The sequence below is a fragment of the Ciona intestinalis genome, unplaced genomic scaffold (genome assembly GCF_000224145.3).
Source record: "Ciona intestinalis unplaced genomic scaffold, KH HT000176.2, whole genome shotgun sequence".
NCBI lineage: Eukaryota > Metazoa > Chordata > Ascidiacea > Phlebobranchia > Cionidae > Ciona > Ciona intestinalis.
This window is the reverse complement of record NW_004190498.2, coordinates 1-12791: the sequence shown is the minus strand read 5'-3', so window position 1 is coordinate 12791 and position 12791 is coordinate 1. Positions and strand designations below refer to the sequence as shown.

Here is a 12791-nt window from a genome sequence, read left to right as displayed (position 1 = left end):
TATATATAAATATGCATTTCTACGTTTTAAATCTTCATGCTGCCAAACTAATGCTTCTACGTATAAAACTACGTATAAAATATATATATATTCTTAAGTATTGTACATGACTGTTTTTCAGTAATTTCAATATCGCTGTGCAACTTCCATAAAGTCTTATGTTTTACGTAATTCTTTAATGGTGTAAATATATTCTATTCACAGTACTTTCTATGGTGAATAGGTGTACTTTAAATTTAGCTATAGGAATCTACCCTTTTCCTCATTTAGCATGATCACTGCACTTTCTATATCGTGTATACTCAAAGCTTTTGTTTATAAAACTTCATTGTTGCCCTTATATGATCATTAAACTGAACACAGATTTCACAATTGCTCAATTCAAAGTCAACCCTCTATTTATAAACTTTAAGGTGTAATATATTGCTGTATATAAATCATTCAGGGATTATATGCCTTTGGTTTCCAGAAACCGCCCCAATGTGCACTTTTTGTTGCAATACGACCACGTCTTAACTACCTTTTATGCACAATTTGTTATTTTAGTCGTATTCCTTCTGCTGCCGTTGAATTCTTTATACGTTGAACCCGTTGTAACACTATTTTGTCACAATTTTAGCTAATTAAAACTTATCTATTTTATAAACGATCATAAATCGTGTTTAATGTTGCCAAATGTATAGATGTTTTTATAGTTTTAAATTTCTTTTTCTCANTAAAGTAGCACTAAATGTTTTTTGACGTGTTTAAATAAATTCTATTTTTATATATTTTTGTGGTTATGTAAAGTACATTCAGAATTGACTTGGAAATTTTTCGCCAACTAAACAGACACTTTTGTGTTCACAGGTTTATAAGTCAACTAAGTTAGGCAATTTAAACTGAAGTTGAGTTAGGAATCGAAATGTGGTATATAGTGGGAGGAGGGAAAGATGGGACACCTTTTCATTCCATTTTCTCGACTGATTTGGTAGGGGTAACATTAAAAGGTTTTTAAAAACCGTAACCTCACGACTCCGGATACCTGGATAATTTGTGCTGAAGGTGTCCCGTCTCCCTCCACCGTATACTATATACGCAGTTAATGTTGCGACGGGTTCACACTAGCGCAGATGATGGCAGGCGATTCAAAAGCGGCGGCGGTTTTGTGACGTCAGTCTCTGCATTGGCAACAAATTTTCGATTGAAATAGTTTCTATTCTTGTCACGATCGCCAAGCATTCGCGCAAAAACAGTAATTTTCGCATGAGCTCTAAAGCTGTAGAATAAAACCAGGCATATACCTTTCGGGTAAAAGAATGTAGCAATAATTTTTCAGCGCCGAAGCAATAACTTTTTAACGATCAGGAAATATGGGATTTGGGTGCTAAGATGTCCCATCTTACCCAACATACCGAAAGGATTCGATACTCATGAGTTCTTGCATTATTATTGTTATAGTAAAGTTACATAGGCAGTGAAATAAGTCATGACTGCCGTTGCCCGTCACACGTTACGACGACTGTCGTTTCCCGGTCACGCAAGGTTAAAAAGCGACAATTATTACAAAACCCCATCATGTGCTGCACAAGGCAGAGCGCAACTATACAATACTTGCATTAGTATAGTGGGTGTAAAAATGTATGCCTATACGTGGGACTCGAAACACAATTGCGCGATATGACGTCTGTGTTTTAAAGTCCGCGTAGTATTTCAGGTAAAAAAGATGGGTATACTACCAGGTGTTTTAGAAAAAAAATGTTTCCGTATTGCCATAAATATAGATTTTAACTATCTGTATGGTTTCTATATTATATAAGCCCAAGCGTTGGGAAACTGCATCTAATTACTTTGTTTCTTTATTAAACTGAATTAATCAGTAAGTAGTATAATCGCGATAATGGCTGGCGCAAGATAAGACTTAATTTAGATGTTTCTGCAGTGTGTAGTGAGATTGTAAAGGCACCTTGATCTAGTTACGGTTTAAACGAGCGCGTAGGCATTGTTTAAATTTTCAAATAAAGATAAAAACATGGGAATCCCCCTTAAAATGTGTCCCTCAATGTTGCTACGTCGACGATTTCCTATAGTAACCTTGGTAAATTCGCTGCGGTCGTACACGAATAATATAACTCGTTTGTAGTTTCCTAATGATTTACCATATAACTGTACAGGTAATTATTGTGCTAATTTAAGAGAACGGTAACCGTACCGTAAGCTATAAGAATGCAAACGCAAATGGATATTAGATGTGATGGTTTACGAGTTGTACATAATGACGGAAGGCTTGTACCAAGTGCTACAAATAGTGAAAGAGAGTTATATACACGACCAGGTAAACCCTGTTTTATTATATTCTGCACATATATAGTCTAACTGTAGTCTAAAACGATTGCATTTCCACATGACCTACTTGTGTACATGTTTGGCTTTGCAATGCAGCTGTGCAAAGCAATGCACTTTGTACAAATATAAACTATATTTAAACTTGTAATTTGTTTTATTTGATCTTATTCTCATTAAAAATGATTTTAAATTTAAATTCATACACTACATAAACTATATAGGCAAAGCTTGTCTTGTTACTACAGCCTATATTGTTTGTTAGTTGTATAGCAACGATTTGGCATTTTAATTGTTTTGTACTTCAGTTTTAGTCTATAGTGTGGTATAACTACTGTCTTTAGGATATTATTATTTTCTGTATTTTTCATGTGTAAAACATATAAACATTGATGAGAGCTTTTTGTTAGGTTCAACAGCCACGCTTTTTAACTGATCTTTTCCCCACACCTTTAATCTATAATGTGTTTTAGCGACTGTCATTTTATCACCTCATCCTGTCATTTTATTTTTCAAGTTTTGAATACCTATCAATCTTTGCTATTATAATGGAAAAGACAAATAATATTTAATAATATTTTTAGGGGACCCATACTATGAAAGCTACCGTCTTGCCACATTCACCAATTATCCCAATCAAAACATCAATGTTAGGCAAGTCGCCAGGGCTGGATTCTACTTCATTAGTTATCAGGATCAAGTAAAGTGTTTCAGGTATATATACAGTATACTATATGAGTGATTTTAACCTGTAAAAACTCGCAAAGCTTTAGATATAATAATTCATAATATCCCGTACCCTACAATAAGTAGTATTTTTATGTGTGTTTTCACTATTTAGCAGTGGCCAACTTTTGCCTAGAGCTCAAAACCCAGCTCTTCTTGCAAGCTTCGCTGTAGAACCTCACCCATCTATATAATCTATGGAATTATATAATATTAAATCACATTAGGTTTACGATCTCTATAATGTGTAAGCAAGGGTATCCTTAAAATGCAAGGCAATTCATAGACTTACTACCTGTTTTTTTTATTGGCCATTTGTAGAATTTGAATTTATTTAAAGTGTATAAAGCATTATGTTGTTATTTAGTAGGCCTACTAAAGATACAACTATAATATGTACATTATATGCCAAGTGTCTTTAGAATTAGTCTGTATCCCGTGCTCTGTGTATTCTACCATTAACCATTAAGCTAGTTATTAAAAACTGTGTTTGCTTTCTGTACCTGTGTGTACCGGTCTCAAAAAGTTTAATAATGAAGAAATACATATAGGCCTACAGATATTGTTTGTAGCCAAATTTAAAGCTATTAAATGTTTCATGCAGTTTCACTAGATATGCCTATATGGTATAACCTACTACACTAGAGCTATTTATAGGTATAGGCTATTATGATAAATGCACTATTGTTGTGTAGGATGCATTAGTCAGTTAGTCAGTGTGACTTTATTTCCTTATATGACATCACTCATAAGGTGTGTCAGTTTCCTGCAAAACAACATCAAAATTGCGCATAACACATTACACACAACTAATTTTTGCCTATACTCTATATATGACCTTGCTCATTTATGATGTAGTGTTCTGATACTATTATTGAAAATGGTTGCAATAATAGGTCTATAGTTGAATGTAAAAATCCAGTCTAAAACCAAATTGCATGACAAACCAGCCATTACTCTGTTATTTTAATGTAATAAAAACACTATTAAACCAATTTTGTTTAAATTAAAGCAATTATCTTGATATTTTGATGGAAAAAATAGGACCCAGCCATTTTGCCTTTACATAAATATATTATCTTAACATTTTAATGCAAAAAGTAGCGCTAAACGAATCGAAAAAACAAAATAAAACACCGTCGCCCTGTATTTATAAATTTTAATCTTAAACTTTACCCAAATTTTCCACAGCTGTGGACAGATATGTGAAGATCTACAACAATATGATGATATGTCATTACCGCAATGGCATTTACCAGATTGCGAACATTTACACTCGTTACAACCCAACAGAAACAATCATGGTAAATTCATTTTTGTTATATTAGTACAGCACAGTGGTTAGTGCGCCTGCCTCTAACCCAGAGGTTATGGGTTCAAGGCTCGTCGCTGCTACCATTGTGAGCGTGAAACAGAACATCTATGTTATAATGACTGTAAAAAGTTAGGTGCCTATGCTATGTACTGTATAATGAAAAACAATAGTGAAATTGACCTATAGCTTTTGATTTTACTATTGCTAATGATTTTTTATTGATTATTTTAGCAAATACCCCAGTACAGTCTGGGCTGTCTAGACCAAATGAAAATGCTACTTTTCGGTCACTACCAACGAGAAGACCCGCTCATTCAAATGTTCATTCTTCTAGTGTGAGTAGAATGTAGTTTGATTACAGTTTTAAAATAGTTTGAAACTTAAAGAATTGAGGTATTATGTGCCCCAGCCTCCAATAATATTTTACAAGATTTTACAAGTTGTAAATCCAGTGGTTTTAACGTAAGGTGTATCACCTATGTCTTATAGTAATTAATAAGCATTAGATCGTATTGTCTGGGTGACAGGGTAGGCAATCCTATTTTTCGATAGTGCTTGTATTGGAATCATGACTGGTAATCTGTATTGCAGTGTCGCCTCTGGGAAATAAATTGACAAATGGGAAGACCATAATTATTGGAATAACAAACACCATAAGTAGCACGAAATGCTACACCAATATTGATAATAAATTTACATTTTACTTACCGTTTGGCCTGTGTATTTATATGCAAATTTCTGTTAGGTGTTTGCATACTAGGCTATGTAATTAAATATTGTGCTAATGTTTGGTCAGGTACTTTTTGATTTATAGGTTGGATATTTTTGTTAAATTTACATTGAAAATTTAAATGAAAGTCCTAGTCTTTACTAATTAACATAATAGTACTTTGGAGTTAGATGGGATACGGTTAGCACCTAAGTCCCATGTTTTCCTGATCACAAATTAAACAACTCACAACTCTCTTTAAGAGTCGTTAGGATAAGCTTATATAATTCTAGAAATATTCTTTGTTTACAACCAAATGGGACGAGAAAAGAAATAAAGATGTCCAATATCACCCACCCTACTATATAACTTATATGATATTAGTTTTAGTAGCAGAAATTTGATTTAGTCAGGATTTGGTCTATATAGTAAAGCACTCCCACCTCTCTATATATATATACCTTGTTATATAAATATAACTTGTTTTGCAGAGTTTGCCCCGCCAACCTACCACTATAACAATCAACCAACCCCGAATACGAAGTACATTTACAATTCATGAACATTCCAACATTGATCTCTTTCCATGCAATCGACCAGAATCTCCACACATGAGAAGTGTGGAACAACGCTTACAGACGTTTACAAGGAGCAATTGGCCAGCACATCGTGTCAGAGCATCAATTTTGGATATATCAAGAGCTGGTTTATTTTACTTAGGTATGTATGTAACCTTGTAATATAACATAACATTTTTTGCAGCATGCAGTATTGTAATTGTCATCCTAATAGAGCCTCCCAAAAAGTGCCCAAAAAACCTGACACGCAAAATATATGTATAGACAATAATAACATTATTGCATAGACGCATAAATTCGTGACAAATGACAATTATAAAAAAATCTAATAGAGCTCTCTTCTGGCCAGTGTCAATTTAACTTGACGTTTTAAAGACATATTTATGTGGAATTAATCTGTGATCGACTGATCGTTACTATGTTGTGTACAACATTGTCATAGCCCTGAGAAAGCAACCAGAATTAAACGTTGAAACATGGGTTGTATAAATTTATATTGCAGAAACCTTATCAGACCTACAATAGGTCTGTTATCAACAACATACATACAGCAAATATAGCAACTGTTTTGGGAAATACACATGTCTACCTAGTGGTGCTTTTCGTTCCACGTCATTTCACTGACACTAATTTAGTGGGAATAATGCCTTGTTTTCCTAGAAAGAAAATAGCTATTTTAGAATGTATAACCTAACAAGTCATTGCACCAGTGGTACGTAATACAAGCATGTTTATTTTACCATTCAACATGTTGTTATAAACCAGGTCTGTTGTTTACTTAGCAGCAAACACAATATTTGCTGTAAAGCCATTTTATTATATTTTTCACTTGCACATGAGTATATAGCAAGTAACAGTCAATTATAAACCCGATTTTGATTGTTTACAGGCAATAGTGACCGTACCAAATGTTGGTATTGTAACGGAGGTTTACAGAACTGGGAACCTAATGATGACCCCTGGTATGAACATGCAAAGTGGTTTCCTGAGTAAGTTAAACAATAAACATATATAACCAACATGCATTGTATTAAATATGCAATATAGTTATTACCGGACAAATCCCAAACTTTTGGTTTCATGTAACCATTTTAAATCATAACTTTTCTGTTTTATTCATTTTTTTCTTTTGCAAATCTATGGACTTTTGTAATTTTTTTTATGGGTTTAATTTCCTATGGTCACATTTAAGTGACTGCCACTACATCTACTTTACCTTGATTTAATTTATGCCATTTTGGACCAGTTTCAAGTCTTTTGTTACTGGCAGAAATATGCAACACCAATAAAGCATTAAAATAATTATGATCTACAAAAGAGTTGTGTTAATTTAAAAAAGTGATCTTAAAACACCCAAAGAAATATTTGCATCAACAGTATTTACAGTTAAATGCATTATAACATATCTGAATTTCTGCCGCCATTTTAATCAGATACTTAACAGAATTTACTTTTCAGGTGTGAATTCTTACTTCAACAAAAAGGCATTGAATACGTTTATCGCGTTTCTTCTCAATTTCCAAACCTACAGCGCCCTGTAATTGTTCGATCTCAACCCCAACCCAGTGTAACTATTCATATTAATCGACCCGGCAGAACAACCATGCCCACAGCATCAACCACACATACAACTTCATCTACACGCATATCTGCACCAAGATCTACAGTTGTATCTGGCCCACAGTAAGCATTTTGTTTATTTTTTATTTTTTTTATGATTTTTATTTTTTGTTGCATTTTTTTGTTGTTGAATTACAGTTGTGTCTGGCCCACAGTAAGAAATATGTTTATACTTAATTTCTGTTTCATTTTTTTTGTTACAGTATAAAACTGAAACTAGAAGACAATTCAAAACTGTAAATCTGAAATAAAATATTTAGATTTTTTCATTGCATAAATCCAACTTATACAAAAAAATATAAGACTTGAGTTACACACATGGTAATGTATATGGAGGCACTGTAATTGCCCTACAAGGATAAACAAACAATATTCATGCTTGTAAACAGGTTTTAGGAGAAGGTGCTAGGGTTATGGGCCAACTCTGGCCTAAATCCAAAGTCATTTCAATCTAACTTATACAAATAAGAAACCATTCAAAGAAAATCCAGTCTTACATAAGAATGATGATTATCTTTTTCCTCTTCAGATTCCTGCCTCCCATGATCCCAGGACCAAGCATCAACATCATTGATCCTCGGGAGCAGCCGAGATCAAGAGAAGAAGAGTTAAACAGATATATAACTACATCCCCATACATTGCTGTGGCTAGGGGTATGGGATTTGACGATGAAGCTATAAGAAGTACATTAAGAAGGTAAAGTACCTTTTGTTGTTGTTTAGTAGTGTGGGGTAAGACGGGACGTTTCATTCATTCTTTTTATCTTACTAGGACAAACTGTATATATAGTTTTTAAAAGTGAGAGATTTTATTTAAAGTAGTGTATAAATGAATGTAACACAGTGAATAATATATGTAATGTATTTAAGTTAAAGAAATGAATAAATGTATGGGACCTATTTATCCTAGCGTGGTACGGCAACAACAGTCGTTATAACACAGGTGTTCTGAGTTTCATGAATGTAACTTTATGGGTAATTATTTGTTTGAATTTTTTTTTTTTTTGTCCAACGAAAGTGTTAAATTATGTAACATAGATATACTTTTTGACCCGTTCTGTATAAAATACCTGAGCAGCTAGTTTATAATTTATAACTGTTCATTAAATGTCCCTTTTTATATAACAGGCAGCATGAACAAAGCCAAAGGTTTTTCTCAAGTGCAGAAGAACTTGTTGATGCTCTTCTAAATCAATCCAACATCACTTCAGCTCCTCAAATTCCCTCCTCTTCAACTGCAGGAGCGACTGGAGGACCTATTACTCCTCTTGAAGAGTTGCGGCAGTTAGAACAGTCGCGAATGTGTAAAGTGTGCCATCGCAATCAAGCGAATATGGTTTTGCTACCGTGTGGTCATGTAGCATGCTGTACAACATGCGGGAATGATGTTACTAACTGCCCTGTCTGTCTGGCTGATATTACAGACCGGGTGAGGTCATATATTGGTTAAGAATCACTGTCTGCACTTAGAGGTTCAGAAGTGCTAATGCATAGGCACCGAACCTGGGGTGGCAAGTTGGAGCGGCCACCCCTAAGTTCTGCAATATATTAACCAGTAAAATTTACACCTATTTAGAAAAAGGCTTCTTATAGAATTTATATTACTGCATTTAAAATAGTATATCAACTATATATAACTAGAATATGTGTCGTTTTGTTAGGTGTTAATCAAAAAGTTCTTCACTAGTCATTTTTACCTTTTTCTAGAACTGGCATGGATGCATTTTATTAATCATTGCGTGGTGGTGTAACTCAGCGTTATAATAACACGGATTAATGTATCCACAGCTCGTGCATGCTTACAAGTTACCATGTATGTAACTTGGTATGTTTTGGTATAGCTGACAAATTTAGACAACACAATATTGGCAACGAGGTTGTAGCGTTTGGTAGGTTACCCATAAAACACAAGCTTAAAATGGTAGCATTAAGCCTTACAATTGGTTTTCTATAGTCTATAGGGGATTTTTAATAGGGCAAGCGGTCTAATCACTTAATACATGGCTGTTGTTGAATAAATGTAAATGGTGTACATTTGTATGTTGTATGTTAGTGTACAAATGTACTTTAAAAAAATATTTTTATTCTTAGAAAATATTATTTCATCCAAATTTTAACCTAAAAACGTGTACAGCTTTATCGTTTTAAATTTGAGCTGCTGATTTTTTATTTTGCACAAAAAAAATCTAAATTGCCTTACAATTTGTGACCGCACATTGAAAAACCTTATAATATATTTTATATTTTTTTCCATATCTTCAAAAGTGTATTAATTTTGTTCTGCATGCATTGTATGAACTTGCCAGATCAGTTGATTTTGTAGTGAATATTGAATGAATGTAACTTATTTATCCTTGTGTGGTGGGCAAGGACAGTCATTACAACACAGGTGTTTTATGCAATGCACTTCATGCCCACTCACAAGTTACAACAGATGTTACTTGTTTATTTTGTTTTTAATGCTTAAAAGCAATGAAGTGCTACCCACAAAGTTACATTCACGGTAAAGTGGGCACCAGGTGTGTAAACAGAACACCTGTGTTATAACAACTGTCACTGCCCACACGCGAGAAAGAATAAGTTGCATTCATTTATTTGATTTTGTATGATTAATTTGACATGCACTTTTAAATGTACAATGTTAACTAAGTGATTTTTTATATAATAAATATTATTACCCAGAGTGCTATCAAATATTTAATATAGTGCAACTTATGTAAAGACATACTTATATTAAAAGCAGCTTAGGGGGTTAACTGACACCAAGGCAGAAGAACTAACACTTGACAATACTAGTTCCTAGTTTGCTGGTTATTCCGCATTTCACGGAAATAGACATAGGAATCCGAATTGTTAAGCCGAATTCTTTTACTTTAGAATTAAACTTAGACCACAACAAAATATTGCGCCATTTACTCGTTTTCCGCTTGAACAAATTCAAAATATTTGTTTTTCCGATTACCACAAGGTTTAATCACTAGTTTGGCGTGAGCGACATGTTTACGTGTCTCTCTCATTGGTCAATTGGAGAGAAAGGGACTCTCCTGTAGTAATGTTTTTCATTCTCAATGGAAAACTTATCTTGTTATACGTCATTCCTCTGACGTGCAGATGACCTCAATAATGGTGTTTTCTTTATCAGTATGGATTATTCCATGTTTGAAGTCACGTAAGCACATTTTAACTGGGAACTTTACAATAAGCAAAAATATGGTTGGTGCGTACGGATATAATATAATATATTTTATTATTATAACAAATTACAAGATTAACGTTTATATATTCTGTTCTGTTTGAGTCTTTTCGTGATCGGTACTATTTTAAGCTATCGCAAATTTTATGGGCAAATGAAGTCGGTCAAATAAAATTACTGCGCACATAGGTCATAACGTCTGCAGAGGCCTAAAGCGTGCAAGGTGCCGCATGCTGATTAGGCTACAACGCCGCGTTTCTGCAGCGAGAGCTTTACTTATTTGTTGGAAGTTGCTAGTACAAGCTGTTGTGTAGTATTGAGAAAGTAGATTTGTTGGCTGTACATGTTGATTAGACTTTCGTTTTATGATAACTGTTTTCAGTAGTTATAATCAGCTGTTAAAGGAAAGTTCTGTCGCAATCTATACATCTGAATAACAAGCCAACGAAATCAACAGTGTTGACGTGCATGTACCAGCTATGAGGTAGGTGGCGGGTGTTTTTAGGCACGAGTAAAGTTGTAAACAGACACACCCCTGGTACGCCCACCTTTATGAAGCTTTTTTTATGCGATCTCGCCTTTCTGGCAGTCAAGCACTCTAGCTCAACACTGACACTTAGTGTTTAAATTTGAATGAATGTAACTTGTTTTTGCCTCTTGGCGGAGCAACGATAGTCGTTATAACACGCGTGTTCAAGAGGATGTATAATAAGGGTTAATTTTTATTACGGATCGAATTTGGCTCATTGTTTAGCGGCAGTATATTAAGGCGCGCAATATCAAGTATAGTAGGGTGGGGGGAGACGGCACAGCTTTAGCACAAATTATCCAAATATCCTGATCGTGTTTTAAACAATTAACAATGGTGCATGGGAGTCGTGAAGATAAGTTTTATAATTGTTTAATTCTTCTTTGTTTACTACCAAAAGGCGCAAGAAAATAAAATAAAAAGGTGTCCCATCTTCTCCCACCCTACTATTTATAGTATGGTAGGGTAAGATGGGACCTATTTTTTTATTATTTTTTATCGTCCCATTTGGTAGTAAGCAAAGACATATTTACAGAATTATATAAGCGTAGCCCCGCGACTTTTAAAAACCTTAACCTAGTCTACTATATACATTTTCTCGAAGACGTCGATAAATGCTGATTACTGAAATTTTACCGTGATTTGTAGACATAGTTTACAGATAACAAATTGTATAAAGCAGTTTGTAACACTGTGTATAGTAGAATTTATACATGATGTTATGATGAATGTATGAATGTAACTAGTTTATCAGCGCGTGGGCAGAAAACAACAGTGGTTATAACAGGGGTGTTCTGTTTCATACACCTCGTGTCTGCTTACGGGTTACCACGAATGTAACTTCGAGACTGCTGTTTTTAACTTCGAGACTGCTGTTTTAAAATTTGACCCATGGGTTGGATAAATTCGCTGTTTCTTTTGGCCCAGGATACAAACGCCCCCAATGCTGGCGACGTCGAGCCTCGATCTCATATCCTCTGATATATTATTAGTTCACACCAATGCCGCAGCGACACCAAAACGTGTGACTGGTAGCCTATATAGTTTAAATTCCTTTTATTTCAACAAGAGTTTACTTGTATGCCACTTATAATAAATTAGCAATGTTTCACACACAGATAAAGATTCTTTATTGCACTGTTTAGGGAACATTTCAAGGTGTAGAACACAGATTATTGCAAAAACTATATAGTATACTGGTAGCCTATATAGTTTAAATTCCTTTTATTTCAACAAGAGTTTACTTGTATGCCACTTATAATAAATTAGCAATGTTTCACACACAGATAAAGATTCTTTATTGCACTGTTTAGGGAACATTTCAAGGTGTAGAACACAGATTATTGCAAAAACTATATAGTATGGTGGGGGAAGATGGGGCACCCTTTTCGTTCTATTTTCTCGTAAACAACGAACATTCAAAAAAATATTAAAACGTATCTTCACCACTATCATAGACCGTTGCTAATTGTTTAAAACACGACCAGGTTGGATATATTAGGTGATAAATGTGTCCCATCTTTTCCCACACTACTGTATGAGTTATCTTATGAGTTATCAATATAGTATGTAAATGAAACTTTCGGTTATATATAGTGTAAGACTTTTAATAATTGGGTATATGCTGGTTTAATCATATACTGTATGCTTATTCTTTAGACAATTTTATCTTTATGTTTGGTTTTAGAAAATAGATTTTTCATTTTGTTTTTAACTTTATTATCGCTGCTTTGAACATGTCCATTTTCTATATAATTTTGATCAGTATTTTCATTTTTTCCTGGACTCTGCTGGTCGTC

At 34.1% G+C, this 12791-nt stretch overlaps 1 protein-coding gene and 1 long non-coding RNA gene across 3 annotated transcripts in view; both read left to right on the top strand.

Annotated features, from left to right (window-relative positions):
- Window positions 1-9955, top strand: part of LOC100176634 (baculoviral IAP repeat-containing protein 7-B) — an 11767-nt gene extending 1812 nt beyond the window's left edge. Inside the window, exons 1-9 of one of the 2 annotated variants that reach the window (XM_002125438.5) lie at window positions 2133-2314; window positions 2907-3036; window positions 4240-4352; window positions 4595-4698; window positions 5564-5792; window positions 6540-6639; window positions 7109-7333; window positions 7800-7967; window positions 8399-9955. In XM_002125438.5, the coding sequence (XP_002125474.1) occupies window positions 2206-2314; window positions 2907-3036; window positions 4240-4352; window positions 4595-4698; window positions 5564-5792; window positions 6540-6639; window positions 7109-7333; window positions 7800-7967; window positions 8399-8720 (1500 nt within the window). In that variant the 5' untranslated portion in view covers window positions 2133-2205 and the 3' untranslated portion in view covers window positions 8721-9955. Of the gene's footprint in view, window positions 1-2132; window positions 2315-2906; window positions 3037-4239; window positions 4353-4594; window positions 4699-5563; window positions 5793-6539; window positions 6640-7108; window positions 7334-7799; window positions 7968-8398 lie in introns of those variants that run through there. The other variant, XM_009863573.3, reaches the window with a different exon arrangement.
- An 889-nt stretch (window positions 9956-10844) lies between these two features.
- Window positions 10845-12445, top strand: LOC113475274. Its single transcript, XR_003397020.1, has 3 exons — window positions 10845-10947; window positions 11920-12150; window positions 12319-12445. It is a non-coding gene; the product is annotated as an uncharacterized LOC113475274 (long non-coding RNA).
- The last annotated feature ends 346 nt before the right edge of the window (window positions 12446-12791 follow it).